We start from the raw sequence: 17389 nt of genomic DNA, 5'->3' as shown, positions 1-17389 counted from the left end.
GCTTTCACATAGGATGTGATAGCTCCACCCCTGCACTCTAAAAAACCCAATCTTCCATTGGGTGGTTAAGTTCAGGATGTAGAGTGGTCATCTGGTAATCAGAGGATTCCTGGTCGATCCCCAGCTCCTCCAGAGAAAGTGTCAAAGTGTCCTCGAGCAAGACACTGAACCCCTAACCGCTCCTCATGGACAGCTTGGCACCTTGCATGTTAGCCTCTGCCATGTGTGTGAATGGGTGAATGTGAAGCAAATATTGTAAAGCACTTTGAGCAGTCCGTAGACTAGAAAAGCACTATAGAAATGCAGTCCAATATTCTTGCACCGCATGAACAAATTGAAAAACAATTCTTTGTTCTAGTTCATCCGAATCTAGCCACACTTTTCATGCTTTGATGAAACCCTTACACATCCATTAGTCCATCAGAACCAAGAGGGCAGCCAGCCAGGAGTGGAAAAACAATAGTGGAAAATTTGCAAGTGACTGTAGCAGAAATTTCCGAATTCTACCACAAATCTGAATTTGTGTCCAGAGTTTGGTAAAGAAACTCTCTGCCTGAATCACATTTCTAACCAAGTGAGCACCTAATCAATTTAGATTTTTGTTATATTTTTAGTTGCCCTGCCAGGAAATGTTTTGTCTTCCCACTTTTTGAGATCAGCTTCCTAGGTATAAAAGCTCTCTCTTGGAAGTATGTCTCTAGCCAAGTGGGAACTCTTGGGGCAAATGCAGAAGGCACTTGTGATCTATAATCACTTGTTGTTTTATTGTGAATGATTATATATTGGATGTCAGATACGACACTAGCAAGATAACATTTTAGGAATGGCCCTTCTCCATATAAGCCTATAAAGTGGTGAAGATGTGTACTGTGCTATTGAGCCCTGAGCAAACCACATCATATATGAAAGACCCTTTATACTTGTGAAATGCCTTGATCATTTGATTTAGATATCATTTCAATCAGTGAAACGAATCTGCAGCTATGCTGACTTGAATCAATGTGTTTGTTATAGCCCTAACCAATCAGGTCAAGGATGGTAGCGTTTCTGTCACTGACCCCAAGACAAGCTCAACACAACCAATGTAGGAAGTCAGGGACTACATACAGCAGGAAGCCGCTCCAGCTCTCCAGGTGGGGGTCATACTGGTGGGCCCCAAGTGGACTGAGGGACCCGGGGCCCCTGAGGAAGGCTGGGTGGTTTAGGTAGTGGACAGAACTCCTACAATTGGGCAATGGAAGTCCTCGTCCTGGCCAGGGGCTTCCAGCCTTGGAGATGCTGGAGATCTTTCTCTTCCTCATCTGGCCGGAGGTGCGATAACGGCTATAGGGAGCAGAATCTCCTGACAAAATGCGAGAGGAGTTCCTCCTCAGGCAGCGAGGAGCCCGCAGGAGAGGCCGCCAAGTCGACGGCAGGTGGGGAGTCTTGGTCAGTGTATCCAAAACTGAGCAGGATGGGGAGGAGGAGGAGGAAGGGGATAAGGCACGGTGCTGACCAGAACCCCAGGAAGTATCATTGTCCTCCTCAGCTAGATGCTCAGCCTCAGACAGCTGGCTGGTTTCTGACTGGCTGTCATTAGGAGTGAAATAATCACTGATTCCATCATCTCCATCTGAATTGAAGCTGCTGGAGTGCGAGAGAATTCTTCTGTCGCTGGCCCCACCCCTAACCTCCACCTGCTGTTCTCCAGTTGGTAGCCCCGCCCCCAGCCCCTCCTCCTCTTCCTCAGTCATCTGTATCAGGCTGGCCAGCAGCATGGATGGCCCCAGCAGGTGGGTATCGATTGTTCGTAGCTTCCCCACCTTCCTCCGGTGCACAGCAAATCTTGGGTTGAGGCTGGGAGTGGTGGTGCTGGAGCGCCTGCGGACATGCCCCGTCCACTTCGTATGACTGACTGTCTTTGCCAGCCGCCCGCCACCTGCACAACGTCCCCCAGCAAACGGCAAGCCTCCCTGCATTTGGACACTGGAACGTCGGCGTTGTGTCAGGCTGGAGGAAGGCAGTCCAACGCTGGACCTCCGGCGAGCTTTGCTCGTCGGGACGGCCACACTGGGCCTCCGCTGGCGGCAGTTCTTGGCCTCTTCATGGACCTGCAGACCGGCCTCCTTCCTCTTAAAGTGGCGACGGAAAAAGATGTCCATGTTGGATATAGAGAGGGGGCTTCCCTATGAAATTCTCCTGTGTTGCTGTTGGGTGCAAAAATCAGTCAGCCTGTGGTCTAGATCTAGGAAATCTAGAATCTAAAGCTAACTTGGGAAGCAGCACTTAATATGCTATCCAAAAAGTGCACAATAAAATCTAGCTTGATGTATTTATCAAGCTGTATCCTTGGACCTTAAACATGAAAGAAAATCAAGTCGGAGTGCTAGGTCCCATATAAAACTAAGGGCTGACCTGAACCACTGAGTCCCCCACTGGACATGATCCATCCTGCACAACTACCACAGGTACCTGCTGATCACCATCTTCTCTGTATACACTGCACACTATTCACCTAACCCTAACCCAGCAAGTCCCAAGCCCTCTTCATGACATCACTGCACTACTGATTCCTAACTACTGTGGAGTGATACTGCCCATATGTCATAGGACCTTGTTGTATATGAGGCCCTATCGCCCATGTGCCATGTATGTACCATGTGTATGGTACAGGTTGTGGTGCCTTGGCAAATCTTTAGTTGTCATGACCATGACATGCCAAACATCAACTTTTCACTGAAAGTAAAATAAGACAGCACTTATGACAATAGTCATAACATTAGCTAATATCAATCTGTCATGACAAAGAGTGTCACATTGTCATGATGGAGACATTCGAGCCAATGTCAACTCTGAAGGGAAAGTGACATAATTGACTTAATGACACTTTATGACAAGTCATAAATATTCATTAAAGTTCATGACAGCTGTCATGACATGGTGTGACAGTGTTGTGTCACTCTTGTGAGCACCCTCTCAAGCGTAACTGACATTTACTTACAATTAACATAGTGAACCTAAATATTGATGCCTATAGTTGAGATCAAGTGACTGACACCGTAGTAAACCAGGTTAGCCTTGTTTCGAAAGCCAGATTGTCTATATTGCATTTCTAGAGATAGTCTTTATTACATTTTGTAAAGTGCAAGATAATTCAAGTTCAGCCCACAGTCTATATAATTGTGATGTTGAAATGCCAGTGCTATTGACACTTGTACACCAGAGCATGAATTATTAATACCAAAGAGGACCTGGGGAGGTCTGCTCCACAGGGGGAGCAGCAGGACAACAGGACCCTGTCATCACCTTTGTGACAGAGACGACAGTAATTCAGGCCATGACAACCTGCTGGCTTCTCACTCTCTAAACAAAACATAGCACCAGTAATTAGTCGGTGTCTGCTTTGCTGATCTGATGCCCACCCACAGACAGCAGAGCAGAGCAGAAGGCATATCAGCCTGAATCTGACAAAGATACGACATGGTCCACTATCAGAGAATGCACTCTTTACAGTCATTTACTCGGACTTGCTCTGACTAACCATTTACAAACTGTGGAGAAATACATGATCGCTGGCAGGGGTGTCAAACGTTGTACCTCAGAGTGCCAACCAAAGATTACATCAGCTGATTTAGCACAACTTCAACCAGGAAGCAGGAGTTTGATTGTTCTTGACGTGTTCATAATTTTCTCTTTTAGTTTTCAATTGAACAACACTGGTTACCCTTATACGTGTTGTGTTTTGGGGGTCAGTGAAACTAGTGACGACAGCTTAACTGAGTGACGTGACACAAGCTCCACTTCAAAGAATGAAGCTTAGTAACGCTGGTTCTCGAACTGATTATCACCAGGGTGACTGGCCACTAACAACAGGAGATTAGTGACATGCAGACTGCTGTGACCTGCCTGGCGCAGGGAAACCATACTATTTATAGAACTTCCTTCTCACTTTCACTCAGCAGCCTCACCTGCAACCTGTCTGACCATCAGCCAGTCACAGTTATTAGGTTACCGTCCTCAATTGCTTGGGGACTGGTTGGCATACTGACATCTACCCTTCACAACACAGTAATCCAACGCTTAGCTGCCCAGTTTAATATGGGGACTAAAATAACCCAGATCCTATAAAGTTAAACCAAAGCACTGTCCCTGTCTATCTATTACTGTCTCTAGACCTCAGCGCACTCACTAACAACAGTATCATAGTGTAAATATTAGCTGAACAACAGCAGAGGTGTCCACTAATTATGATACTGTTGCTGGCTTAGCAGACAGATTCAAACATGGCAATGCATTACTGACAATACAGATGACAGTATAAAAACGGTACCTTTAACAAATACATGTGGTTGTAGATAACTCATGACAGTATTAGCCCATGTGGATCTTCCAGATTGTGTTTTACAGTTTTGAGGCCAGTTATAGTTTTCCCCCATCCTTCAACAAACAACTCAAGGAGCCCTTAAGCAAGGCACCAAGCCCTCACTTGCAGGTTTTTTTTTTTGTTTTGTTTTGTTTTTTTACAGGTAACTCCCTTTGTTTTTATTGAATATAAATCAATGCAAGGCAGGAAAAGAGCCTGCAGTTCAACATTTTTTTTTTTTTTAAGAAAATAACAGTTAATAATGGGGAACTTTCTGTGAACTGGAACAGATATGAAATAGCTGTTAGATACTGTATTTCCAATACTCATGGTCTGTGAGCAATTGTAATGAGTTTCCATGTGAATATTTATGACTGGTTGGCAGATTTACAAGTTAACAAAGCAAGTGGCCAAATGACTGACAGATCACCAGCAGTGCAGACAAAGAAAATTCATCAATATTAATTGGTGCTTTCTATGGCTGCGACAGGGCATGCTCTGTTAGCGGTGAACCATCGTCTCTGAAAAGAGCACAAACTGCAAATAAAAGTCCGTCATGATTAGTTGTGACAAGTTTACTTTGAAAAGTAACAGTCATAATGCACAGACATAGTGTAGCAGGATAACACTGGTGTAATTTTTTTGTTAACTATCTACTGTCTGTTCTGATGCAGGTTTGTCCAATCCTCTGTGAGTCAGGGGCTCCCACTGTTTTCAAAAACCTGTCAAATCGTGCTCAGAAACATCCTGCTGCACTGACTAAAATAACACATCATGCTGAACAACACGCACTGTAGATTGAAGTTTTTCCTAGCATGGTTTTATTATGCACCTAATTATCAAGATCAGCGGGGAGTATTTTCACTTTTTCCATTACTGCATGCTGTTACTTCAGGTGCTGGTGAGAAGGTAAACTGAAATTGAAAGTGGAGTGGGAGGCGTACGCGCACAATGATCCCTTCATATTCAAATCTCTCAGAATGGAACTACTTTTGATATGACTTCAGCTGCAGTTATTATGGCTTTATATAGTCATAATAGGGAAAACATATAATACACATGTGGGACATCACGCAGCATTAGGTCTTTAAGCTGTTTTTAACAGATTTATTCTTAAACAATGGGAGTCTATAGCTTCCAGGAGGTCAAGCAAACCTGCAGGAGAACAAGCAGAGCAGCTTCTGCCTGTGGAAAATACACCAGTGAATTCACACTCTTTGTGGGCAAATATAGCAAAAGGGGGAAAAAAACTAAAATTACACCAGTTTTATCCTTTAAAGACTTTATGTCAAAACCACTAGTGCACTACACTGATAGAGTAGACCTGCATCTACTGTTGCCAGTGTAAAAACCAAATCCCAGCAGCTCCAACAACAACATGCTGTCTCAAACCCTTTTGGCCATATTCCACCAGATCTAAATAGATGAAATCCTGGGGTTGTATTGACACAGCTTCCAGTTACAAGTTGGTCAATTTCTCTGACCAGGGAAATTCTAAGAAAAATTTCAGGATTGTGTCTTAAAAATAAGGTTGAATCCCAGCAAAGATTAAAGCTATTAACAACACATCAGACAACTCCTAATGTGAAAACTGTTCAGAGTAAGGAGAAGAACTTTTATAATTTTTAGGTTTCTAATGGCTACAAGAGGCAGTACCAGAAAAAAAAATGTCTAAATGCAGTGACTTAATAAAGTGCTAGAAATTAGATTATACATAATTTTTGGCAGTTGATCTCATTAGTTATTCATATCTCACACTCAGCAAAGTGAAAAATGAAAACGATCACAACAATAAGATATCTGGCAACATGGAAAACAGTACAGCGGTGATGATTTGGGTTTGTTGCAACCCTCAGTAATCATATAGATCATAAGAGCTGTATCGCTGCCTCATGCTCTGCCTCATGCTCCTCATTCCCTTTGAGAGTGCGTGTCTTACAAACCGTTGGATATAATGGGATTTCCTGGCTGTGCTAGTATTAAAGTTTTTTTTTTTTTTTTTCAAGAATCTTGTCAAACGTCTTAGGTTGCTTTGTTTATTGCAACGGATTTCTTTTTTCACCAGTAAACTACACTTTAACAGACTAAAATATGCGATTATGAAGTGAGATTCTGTGTGCATTCTGAATGACTAAGGGTGTGGAAAGATTTTTCCTGATTGACCAATGACAACATGAAAAAGGAGAGCATAATCCCTCAATCAGGGTCAATCACACGTCACTAGGAAACAAGTTGCCATCCTTTCCTTTCTAATATCACCCCCCAGCTGCAACTCCTTGGTAAGTTAAACTGAGTACACACTCTGGCCAGTGTGTTTTACTCCTTCTGGAAATATCTTGGCGTGATGTTGCATCATTTGCCCAGCTGTCCACAGGAATAACAAAAATACACCAGCAAGCAACAGAATGGATCCAGAAATGCAAGGTACATCACCAATATCTGATGCTCTTTTCAACACACACAAAATGAATATACAACACAAGGCTATAGCCTCTCTTCACTACCAATCAAACAAAAGACAGTTTTTAGGTTTATCAATAAAGCAAGAACCCCTTTAGCTTACTAACACTGGTCTGTGCTTATTACTGCTTCAGCTTGTGTTAACACTAGCAACAAATAGTCTTTTATGAAGAACTGTGCATTATACACACATTCCTGGTGATTTAACATCATCCTCTGTCATCCACCCACATACAGTAGTGCAGTGATTTTCTGATAATTACCTAAAATCTCAGCAGTTGACTTCAGTTAAAAGAGGACTAATTATTGATTATTGATTCAGCAAGCTTGATTCTAGTGGGAAATATGGCAAAAAAAAAAAAAGAAAAGAACTTGATGGTGAGTCTGCAAAGCCATCCACCTCAACTTTCCTCCGATATTACACACTGTTTGTTTTGAAATCAGAATGCAGCGCATGTTCTTCAAACCTGCAGAGGTGCAAGGAGGCCTTTAAGATAACAAACCAATTACTAATTTGCAATACGTGATGGTTTAACTGAAAACAGCAAACACCGCCGCCAAATAGTCACCGAACTGTGATCTCAGCCGTACAGTCAGTGGTCTAGAGTCAACACAAGACACAGACACGCTGTCCATCTAGTTGGTTAACATCAAACATTCACTGATTAGAAGAATGAAATTACTGCATCCAGCAGCATCCAGCTGTATTTCTGTATCTGCTTCAGAAAAATATGAACTGCAATACTCCATCAGGAGAAAACCACAAATCACAGCATAGCTTTGAGTAAATCTAAACAATCAATCAAGGAGCTCTGAACTGGATTTCTATCAAATCAGCAGTCTAGCAGTCTAGCAGGTAGTTGTATACAACCTGAGAGGAAGTGTTCAGTCAGTCCTGGAGGGATGAAGAGGAAAAACAAACTGAGAGGCAGGACAAGTGGAAAGGATACCAGAGTGAGAGAGAGAGAGAGAGAGAGAGAGAGAGAGAGAGAGAGAGAGAGAGAGAGAGAGACAGAGAGAGACAGAGAAAGAGAGAGAGAGAGAGAGAGAGAGAGAGAGAGAGAGAGAGACTAAGCTGCTGTTTAAAATAACTCAGAACTTAACCAGATGAGTGGCAAACTAAAGACCTGCACACATGCACGCATGCATCCCGCCCCCCCCACCCAGCCCCCCATATACACACACACACACACACACACACACACACACACACACACACACACACACACAGAATTTCGAATTCTGGCTGCTGTCAATGGAGCTTTATGTCAAAGTCATGTCTGACCAGCTGACCCGGGACCAGCCGAGGGCCGCAGCCGATATCAACAGGCTGCTTGGTGCTGATCTAGGAGCAGCTTAACATTTCCTTTTGTTTTGGCTCACTTCAGGCAGCTTGTCGGGAGATGAATGGGTCTGCCGGCCCACTCCAACATCCCAGAATACTCTTCATTAACACTTCAAGGCTTGCGTGCAGCTGCATTATGGATTCACTTAAAAATGACAAGAAAAGCGCTTGCATTTTAATTTGTTAAACCATTTTGTTCTGAATGTATTGGGTTGTCAGTAAGGCTGCCATCCTCTGTAACTCTGCCACCATTGTTCAAATCAAACTACACAAAGGCAGAGATGTATTCTTAAATTTGACTAATGAGGGCCCTTGAAGAGGAATTAAATTCTGTTGGTTGCTTTTGCTGTTACTATGGAGTGAGTTGCAAGGCAACCATGCCACTGAACATTATAGCTGCATAACAACAACGTTATAGACGCCATATTATTCCAGTTTCATGGTTTTGTTTGCAGAAACAAATAATATTCTTTATAAAGTTTGCAAATGAATGTAATTTTGTCTGGATGAATCTGAAGATCAAGACCTCACACAATTCTGGACCCTGACTGGCCAACACAGCCAATCAGGACCAAGTCTGATTGTGATGCATTTCATGAAGTTAACTGTCAGCTGCCTAACTTTGAGATGAGTCACTAAAAACCAAACCACAGCTCAGAAATGTCTGCATTACACATATTTGATGGCACAGAAATAAAGAAAAAAATCTTACAATGGGGCTGCTTTAAAATTAAGAGTCCTCGTCAAGTGAATGGTGCCATCACTGGTACTTTTAAACTAGATAAAAAAAAGTAACCAGAGGCTTAAAAGGTCAGTAGCGTGTAAGTCCTGCCCTGGTAAGTTGGCTGGCTGTTTTGATTGGCTGTTGAGAGGCGGAGGAGGAGGGGCAGGGATGGAGCTTGGGTGCTGCATCTTCGCGTGGTGTCTCAGTCTTAAAATGAAAATTTAACACCATTGAAAAGTTCAGTGCCTGGGCACATGGCCGCTATGATCAAAGATAGACGAAGTAATTGATAGATACTGTAGGTACATGATTTGATGGATAGATGAGTGACTGAGTAAATGGAGGAATCAATCAGAATCAACTTTATTGGCCAAGTGTGCCTATGTATACAAGGTCTTTGACTCCACTTTATGGTAGCCTAGTTCTTACATATGTCACTCAAAAACAAAACAAAGAGAGTTAACAAAGAAGAAAAATAAAAAGAAATAAATAGGAATAATAAATAGAATACTGGAGGTATGTATACACGACAAGGCATTATCACAACGATACAGAGTGTTCTTATGGCTGAATAATTCATAACCAATGTGCAGCAGCTGTGTATAGATTTACAATTGTACATTTATATAGCACATCTGAGCTGATTACCGTTTACCATATTGCATGGCTGACATTACTGACTGTTTCCCTGGACTGAGACACAGGATTATCTGTATTAATAATAAAAATAATAATGGATCATACTTATATATTGCTTTATATATATAATGCAGCTCATTTTATCATTATCTTACAATCAGAACATAATGGAGAGGGGGCCTTTTAAAAAAGTGTCATGTTTACGTATGGAAGGATAGATAGAGGTTGTTTCTTCATTGTTGTCATGTTGGAAGGGGCACGCTGGGAGTCAATAATCCTCTATGAAATCTGGGCCCTGGGAGGAACTGTGTTTTGTCAACAGCCAGACACTTGCCCAGTCTGTTAAAAAGTTAATTCCTCCATATTGGATTCCCCTTAAATAATGCCAGCATCCAGTTGCAAGATCGGCTACTCCGCTTTCATGGTCTGGAAAACTGACCCCAGACCAGGTGAGAGTGACGTATCAGCTTTCTGACCAAGTCGCCTGAATGAGGAGATCTGACGGGTAAACTAATTAGGTTCATTCTGTCAGGATCCCAGTGGTAAATACACAGACAGTCAGCAGGCACAGCTGAACTGACGGAGGCGAATCAGATTAGGAACGCTAATCAGGACAGCTTTCATGCTGTCAGCCAGTCAGGTCACACCATTACTAATACATCTAATGTTAATACCAATACTACCAATACTGATCATAATATCAGGCATGTGATCCTACTCTGACTAGTGTACCATCTTCCACAAATTGACATTTTCCGATGTATCGCAGCACAATTTGTCATCATTTTACCATTTCTTTCATGGTAGAAATCATATTGCTGTGATGTAGCAGTGCTGCCATCTAGTGGCTTGGCCATCTGCTGGGCACAGCTGACATTCCTGACTAAGGATATGGTTCCTTTACCCTTGTGTCACCCTGTGTGCTTGTCCTTGTATTCCCTGACTTCTGAGAAAATCTACCAGAACTAAAACTCTACTTTTAGAGTTTCAGATATGAGAAACCTTAAGCTTGGGGCGCCCTGGCAGCTCACCTGGTAAGACCGTGTACCACTTTTACAAAGCTGAGTCCTGATCGCAGCATCCTGGGTTCGATTCTGAGCCCAGGCCATTTGCTGCATGCTATCCCCTCTCTCTCTCCTGCTCTTCCTGTCTCTCTCTACTGTGACTATCAAAAAAAGCAGACATGCCAAAAAATTATCTCAGAAACCTTAAGCTCTTTCCTCTTGACAGAACATCTTCATATTTGGTGAATTTCAACCTGCTTAATCTTTGCCCTATAATCTGTGTGTTCCCTCTTTTCCTCCTCACTGTTAAGTGTTCCTCCACCACAACTTCTTCTGACATTTTTCTCTCTACTGCTGCTTTTTCCTCCATCTCTGTGTAAGGCCATAACGTAACGTCAGGAGGTCTGGTTCATCTCCTCTCCTCTCTAGTACCCCTCTCTGATCAATAATCACCTGGATTCTGAATTCTCCTCCTTCTCTTGGCCCATCTCTTCCTTGTTCTGTTCCTCCTCGTGGTGCTCTTCATCATCCTTCCCATCCTGCTCCTACATCTCCTGGTCTTTCCTCTCGCTCTTCTCCTTATAACCTCTTCTACCCCATCTTTCTTGTCTTCCTCCTCTACCTCCTACTGGCCCTCCACTAGCTCTTTTTTCTGTTCCTCCATCTTTCTTGTTTCCTCATCTTCCTGGTCCTCCTCTTCCTCCTCCTGCTGCTCTTTTTCCTAATCCTCTAGCTCCTACTCCTCCTGGTCCTCTTTCTGTTCCTCCCCCTTCTGTTCCTCCCTCTTCCCTTCTTCCTCGTCCTCTCTCTCCCTCCTCTTCTTCCTCCCCAAGAGCCACAGTGCCCCTCCTGGACCAGACTATATATAGAAACAGGACAGCCAAGTGACAAAGATAGCCCAGGAAATGGGTCTGTGTAATCCCTGGGTCCTGACTGCCTCACTGCCGAGTCTCTCTCTCTCTCTCTCTCTCTTACACACACACACACACACACACACACACACACACACACACACACAATCTCAGGTTTCACCTCATGAATACAGCTGCTAACCCTGGGACTCTCAGCTAGCAGGGTCAGGCTTCTGCTATTAAGTTAGGTAATGAGAACTTGTTCGTTGTGCAGATCCACCTTTTTAACTTAATATGTCAGCATGTCATTATGAAAGGCCTGATTGGTCTGATCTTGATCCATCTCAAAATTTGATCCTCATGCTGAGAGATACTTCATTTCATCTCAGCCTGTCTCCATTCTGAGACTCTCAATCAGGCAGATGCAGTAGCCTAGTTCTTCATAAAGTGCTAAACAATGACAAACCTCCAATCACTACACACCACACAACCTCTATCAACATGTATACCTGCAGGTTGCATCAGTTTAAAGACTTAAAGACTTTTTAAGACCTTTTTTTTCAGGTTGCAAGATAGAACAGAAATTACCCCCAACATTACACACAAGGATATGATGCCTCTGTTTGTGAACACTGACAACAAGCTAACGGTTGGCTCCATCTGAGAACCTGGCCACATTCAGAGTGAAAGCTTGTCGGAGCTACCTGGCCACGTTGGCGTCACTGTTACTCCAGTGAAACAGAGGAGGGGCAGGAGTCCATTTCAAGCTGGCAATATTTGATCCAGCAGTTGCCTGTGGTGAGAACTAACCAGAGAAGACAAATGACTTGTTCAACAGCAATCCAGCTTCTTGACTGTGATGCAGCACCAACTCACTGGGTGGGAGTAAATACCTCCAAAACCACACAGAGCTCTGCCCCGCTGCAGCTGTGGCTCTTTCACCAAGCTAACATCATGCCAATGTGAATGAAAAGGCACTTCATCATCTAATTAGCCTCCATATAACTCATGCACCAATTAAATTAATTCCCCAAAAATCTACAATCTAAGTGCATGCTATCGACAAGGCAGACAAAAATGCAAACCAATAATACCACAGACTTTTTAATCTTCCACCTCTCTCCTGCCCGTCACAACACCTGTAACTTCATAACTTTCCAAGAGACACAAGTGGCAGCATGGTATGTGGTGCATTTTTGGATTTTGGAGGGATGTTTCCCTTTCCTTGGAAATCCCAGTAGCAGGAATTTGTTCATTTTGAAAACTTCAAAATTTATGACATTTAAGATTTGGGCCCTAAGCATTTGCTCCCCAGTACACCATTTCGATGAGAAATATGTAAAATTACAGAAGCAACACACCATGAAAATGCAGTTCCCTTGTGTTGCTGGGTGCTACCAGCTAAGCTGAAATTAGTGTCAGATCATCAAGACTGCTTGTCACCCTACTTGTCACAAAATATTTTGGAGAAGCCACTAGAATTTGTCTGCTGAGATATAGTAAAGCACTTACTCAAGGGAAAGACTTTGTGTCTTTCAGACAAGAGGAACATTTTCTTAAGATTAGACACTTTTCCTACAAACTTATTTTTGTTTCACCCTTAAAAACTTCTCAGATAGAGCCTACTTGTCAACACAGTGTAAAGACATGAAATGAAAAGAAATGAAATTTTAATTTCAGTAGTTTACATTAGCGTGTCTGATAATGCACTCAATATCAATATAACGTATTTGTTGTTTTGAAATTTTAAATCCACCCTTACAACAACTGACAAACAGGGTTAGGATTGGATTGTACGGGTGGTGCTAATAAAGAGGCCAGAGTGTATAGGGAGAGAGAGATCAAAATCCCTCATTGGACATTCATCGCCCTACATAACATGAATGCTAGAGTGGACCACAGGACCGTCCCAAACTCACTCTTCAAACTGTCTTTTGCTTCAAGTCCTGCGGGTTCATTCTGAACTGCCTTTAGTTTTGGTGGATTTATCTACAACACATCCTCAAGATCAATGATCAATGCTCTCACAGCCCCTGAACCACATCACTTTAATGTGCAGTTCTTTTCACTGAGTATTGTTCTCTTTTGAATTGATTAATTTTACGTGTTTCTCTGTATCTCAACATCATTGTAAATAAGGGAAGCCTCAGTGATTTTTGAGGCTTATATAAAGGTCTGAATGAATGAACTGAAGATGGCCAGCAGTTCCAAGCAAACAGGCCCATTATTTATGGTTAGTAGTAATTTTCTGACAATTAAACTGTTATCTCTGCAAGGGGTGGACCCATTGGTTGGGAGTTGCGGGCCATTTTGATATATGCTTGTTTTTCCACCCTGAAACCAGTACACCAACTCATTAACTGAGCCAAGGCTGCTAGTAGCACCATTAGTTGACTTTTAACATGTTTTTGTTCCCTTGGGAAGCAAAGCAAGATTTAAGTTGCAAAAAAGAGCACTCCTGGGGATTTTTTTTCCTAAGAAGGTTTTGTGTTACAGAAGGTCACTGAATTAGAGGAACGCCACTAATCTGCTAATCTGAACAGATAGTGGCATGGCCACATGTTGCATCATTGTAGGCATCAGAAATTTCTAGGCAACAGAAAAGCTGTACGTTTATTAGGCCTGTATGTGGATGAACTAGTTAGAATGATGGGCATGACTCAGCATGTTGGGGCCATGCTCGCTGTCTACATTAGATTGATCTCCTTGTAACATGGGAGAGCCACTGCAGAGCAGGGGTGAATTATTCTAGTTTGGTCAGTTGCTTTAGCTCTCTGGTAGTTCTCTGTTTCTGCAAGAATGTCCCGAGCCACATTTATTTTTACACGCAGGAGGGTTAGAAATTGGCATATTGTTCCCAAAAATCTGTACGTTTACATGATATAGTCATGTGAAATACTGACCACTGTGAAGTCGCTGTTGGTTGAAAGTATCTCTAAAAGGTAAAAAGAACTCAGGAAAAACAGATTTATTTGGTTTCAGTTTGAGCTCCATACATTTTTTAAAACGCATCAAGCTGGCTAGTTCAATAATGTCTCATAAACCCAGAGGCTGCGGTATCTTTTCACCCACAGAGGAGCACCCAATCCTTCAATGGAAATTAAAACGTGAAAAATCACCACAACTGGAGTTAGGAGGTTTTTGCCCTTCAGAGATGACATGGAATCACTGGTGTAACATAATCATGGCCCTCAGCAGCACTACAGATATGATTGACAGGCCACAGAGACTGACAATAATAAACAGAGTAGCTACTGTCCATCACACTCATCCCACTGGCCCAGCTTTAATCAGATTAGAGAGGGAAGCATCAGGCAAGCAAGTCCACTCATCATACTGATTGTGTTTCTGATAGGATAATAATTAGGAATCTTTTCAACCACTCATATCATCATACACCAAAGCCCTGTCCCAGTGAATACACCTTTCAGCATAGACTGAGGAATCAGTCCTAAAGCCCTGAACTGCTTCAGGAGGAGGAGGGGTGGGGGGGGGGGGGGGAGCTGTGTCCTCCTCCTGGACCTGGACTCCTCTCCTTTCTCCTTTGAGATCTGCAGATTGAATTCTCCCCTCTGGAGTGAATTATTCCCACAAGGCCCTAAAAATGACAGCTTTTAATTAATTGCTCTGCCAATCCATTAATAGCAGCTATAATTAGAGGACCATGGGAGATCACGGGGAGATTAATCTAACCACCTTATTAAATCTGAATATGCTTTTTTTATTTGATAGTGACAGTAGAGAGAGACAGGAAAGGCAGGGTAGAAAGAAGGGTGACATGCTGCAAACGGCCCAGGCCAGACTTGATGCACTTGTTACCCTTTACAGCGGAGAATAGCTAACACTGTGCTGGTTCATGCGGACCGGGCTGAGTAAAAGACATCAGGAGGGACTGACGTTTGTTTCTGCTTCATTGTGAGCCTCATCAAATGGACTGTCTCTGTCCAAGAGGGCAACAGACAGTGAGCAGCACTGACTAAGACATAAAGTGATGTATTACTCACAGGCCCCGGTGGATGAAAGAGGAAGTCAGACAGTTAACTGTGGCTGAAAGAGCACAGCTCTCTGAGGCCAAACTGCCTCGGTGTGACCTGCTGGTGTTTTGAAACTGGGAGGCTGGTGCTGGGAACACTCACATGTTCTCTTATTGCACTAACACTACTGAGGCTCCCGCAGATGTTGCCAGTTTGTCTCAGTGAAATCAAGACAAGACATAGTATTAAAGTGATAATCTGGTTACGATCATTGCTCTGCCAGCTAAAATAATTAAAGTTGCTCAGTGTAGGCTGTGGCTAATTAACGACAGCAAAACCTATCAGTCCAACAGGAAATAAAGAGCCAAATCTGCATCCCTCTTCATCATCACTGCTCATCTCGGGAGAGCTTTTTCATCTTTAGAAAAACAACTCCAAGCTTCACTCTAGTTGCTATTGTCTAAGTTGTTTCCATTTTAGCAGCTCACCTTCCTAACCTGCCTCTTTTTCCTTGGACTTTCAGTTGAGGACTTAAGTTTAAGTTTGAGCCCCTTGTGTGCCCGTTCAGCCGTGGTTACAATCGCCATTCATGCAGACAAGTGAGTTCTTCCTCTATTTATTCCCAACAAGGCACTGTTAGTGCTGCTGGAAATTCAAAATGCATCACTTCCTGTGCAGCAGAATTTTTTTTTTCCAGAAAAGACATACCAGACACCAAGTGAGCAACAAATAAAAAGCTTTCATGTACCGACTATAGGTCGCATCACTATTGTCATTTTGCAATTGCGTTTGCATTGTAATTGTAGTGATACAGAGTAGCACAATGGGTATGGGTTTTCTGTGCATCTCCATGTGCATTTCACCAGGGTCAACAAGGAAAGCGGCCGATGTCAGCTGCACTGAGCCGCCTTGTGTGTGAGTAGGCAGCTGAAGCCAGAAGAAGACACTCACCTCCTGCAGAAGATCCGCAGGCCGGTGAAGGTCCTGCTGGTGTGGAGGCAGCGGGGAGCAGGGGGAACTGAGGGTAGCTCGGTGTTGGAGGACGAGGAGGAGGAGGAGGAGGCGACCGAGGTGGAGGTGAAGGGCTCCTCTCCATCCTGGAGCGAGGTGTCGTGCTGAGGAGGCTGATCCTCCTCAGGCTGCTCCATGGCTGCTGGTTCCCTCACAAACTCAGCAGAAAGCTCATGCAGTCCATCCAGCAGCAAGCCATTCTACCAGCCACCCGCCTCAGCAGCTGGTAGCTTCCATGAGTGACTTCTATCTCAAAACAGGCGAGGAGGTGCAGGGGGGGGGGGGGCCAAGAAACAGGAAACAAAATTTTAAGTCTTCCGTGTCTCTCTTAAGTTTTTTCTCGCACCTATTCAAGCTGAACGGCAGTCTGCTGATTGTTCTACTGAGTTTCAGTTTTCACCAGGAAATGGCAGCATTCAAAACAAAATCAGCTCCTCTCCTCTGTGGGTTAGAGGAGAAGAAAGGGGGAGGGGGGGGGGGGGGCTGCTTTTCTCCAACTGGTTTCCTTCCTTCCTTCTCCTAACACTCCCTGCCTGAGGAAGCCTCTCTCCCTGCTCTCCTCCTCATGCTCTCTGAACAAGGCTCTTCTTTCTCTCCTCAAAACACAGCAGCAGACACGCTCACAGGCAATCCAGGAAGTTTCAAGCCCTGGTGAAACCAGAAGCTGTAAAAGGAGCTGTTGCTGTCTCTCTCGCTCTGCTTCTGTCTGCCTACCTGTTGCTTCTCGTCTTCATACTTCTGTTTTCTCGTCCCAGAGTCATCTGTCTCTCCTCTCACTCTCTTCTCTTTACTTTTATCTCCCACTCATTTCTATGGCTCTCCCTCTCTTTTTTCTTTGTCCCTCCCACCTTCAGCTCTTTCCACTCTCATTGGTTTAGGGTAGAATGTGAACGCATTGCCACCTACTGGTGCAGCAGAAATTAAGCAGCTGCTGAGGAGTCTAAAAAAAGGAGAAGGAAATGAACTAATTTTCTCCTCTCCAGAGTTGAGGCAGCAGCAGCTAAGGGCATACCGGAGTGAAATCAACAAAGCCCCCTGT

At 43.5% G+C, this 17389-nt stretch overlaps 1 protein-coding gene across 3 annotated transcripts in view; it reads right to left on the bottom strand.

Moving 5' to 3' along the window:
- The window catches only part of dgkzb (diacylglycerol kinase, zeta b), a 48636-nt gene extending 31470 nt beyond the window's left edge, over window positions 1-17166 (bottom strand). The window contains exon 1 of one of the 3 annotated variants that reach the window (XM_030053437.1): window positions 16291-17166. In XM_030053437.1, the coding sequence (XP_029909297.1) occupies window positions 16291-16487 (197 nt within the window). In that variant the 5' untranslated portion in view covers window positions 16488-17166. Of the gene's footprint in view, window positions 1-1107; window positions 2396-16290 lie in introns of those variants that run through there. The other 2 variants (XM_030053438.1, XM_030053439.1) reach the window with 2 other exon arrangements.
- Window positions 17167-17389: the final 223 nt, after the last annotated feature.

This window comes from Myripristis murdjan, chromosome 6 (genome assembly GCF_902150065.1).
Source record: "Myripristis murdjan chromosome 6, fMyrMur1.1, whole genome shotgun sequence".
NCBI classification, from domain to species: Eukaryota; Metazoa; Chordata; class Actinopteri; order Holocentriformes; family Holocentridae; genus Myripristis; species Myripristis murdjan.
Note: the sequence above shows the minus strand (reverse complement) of the source record. Positions and strands in the feature narration are given on the sequence as shown.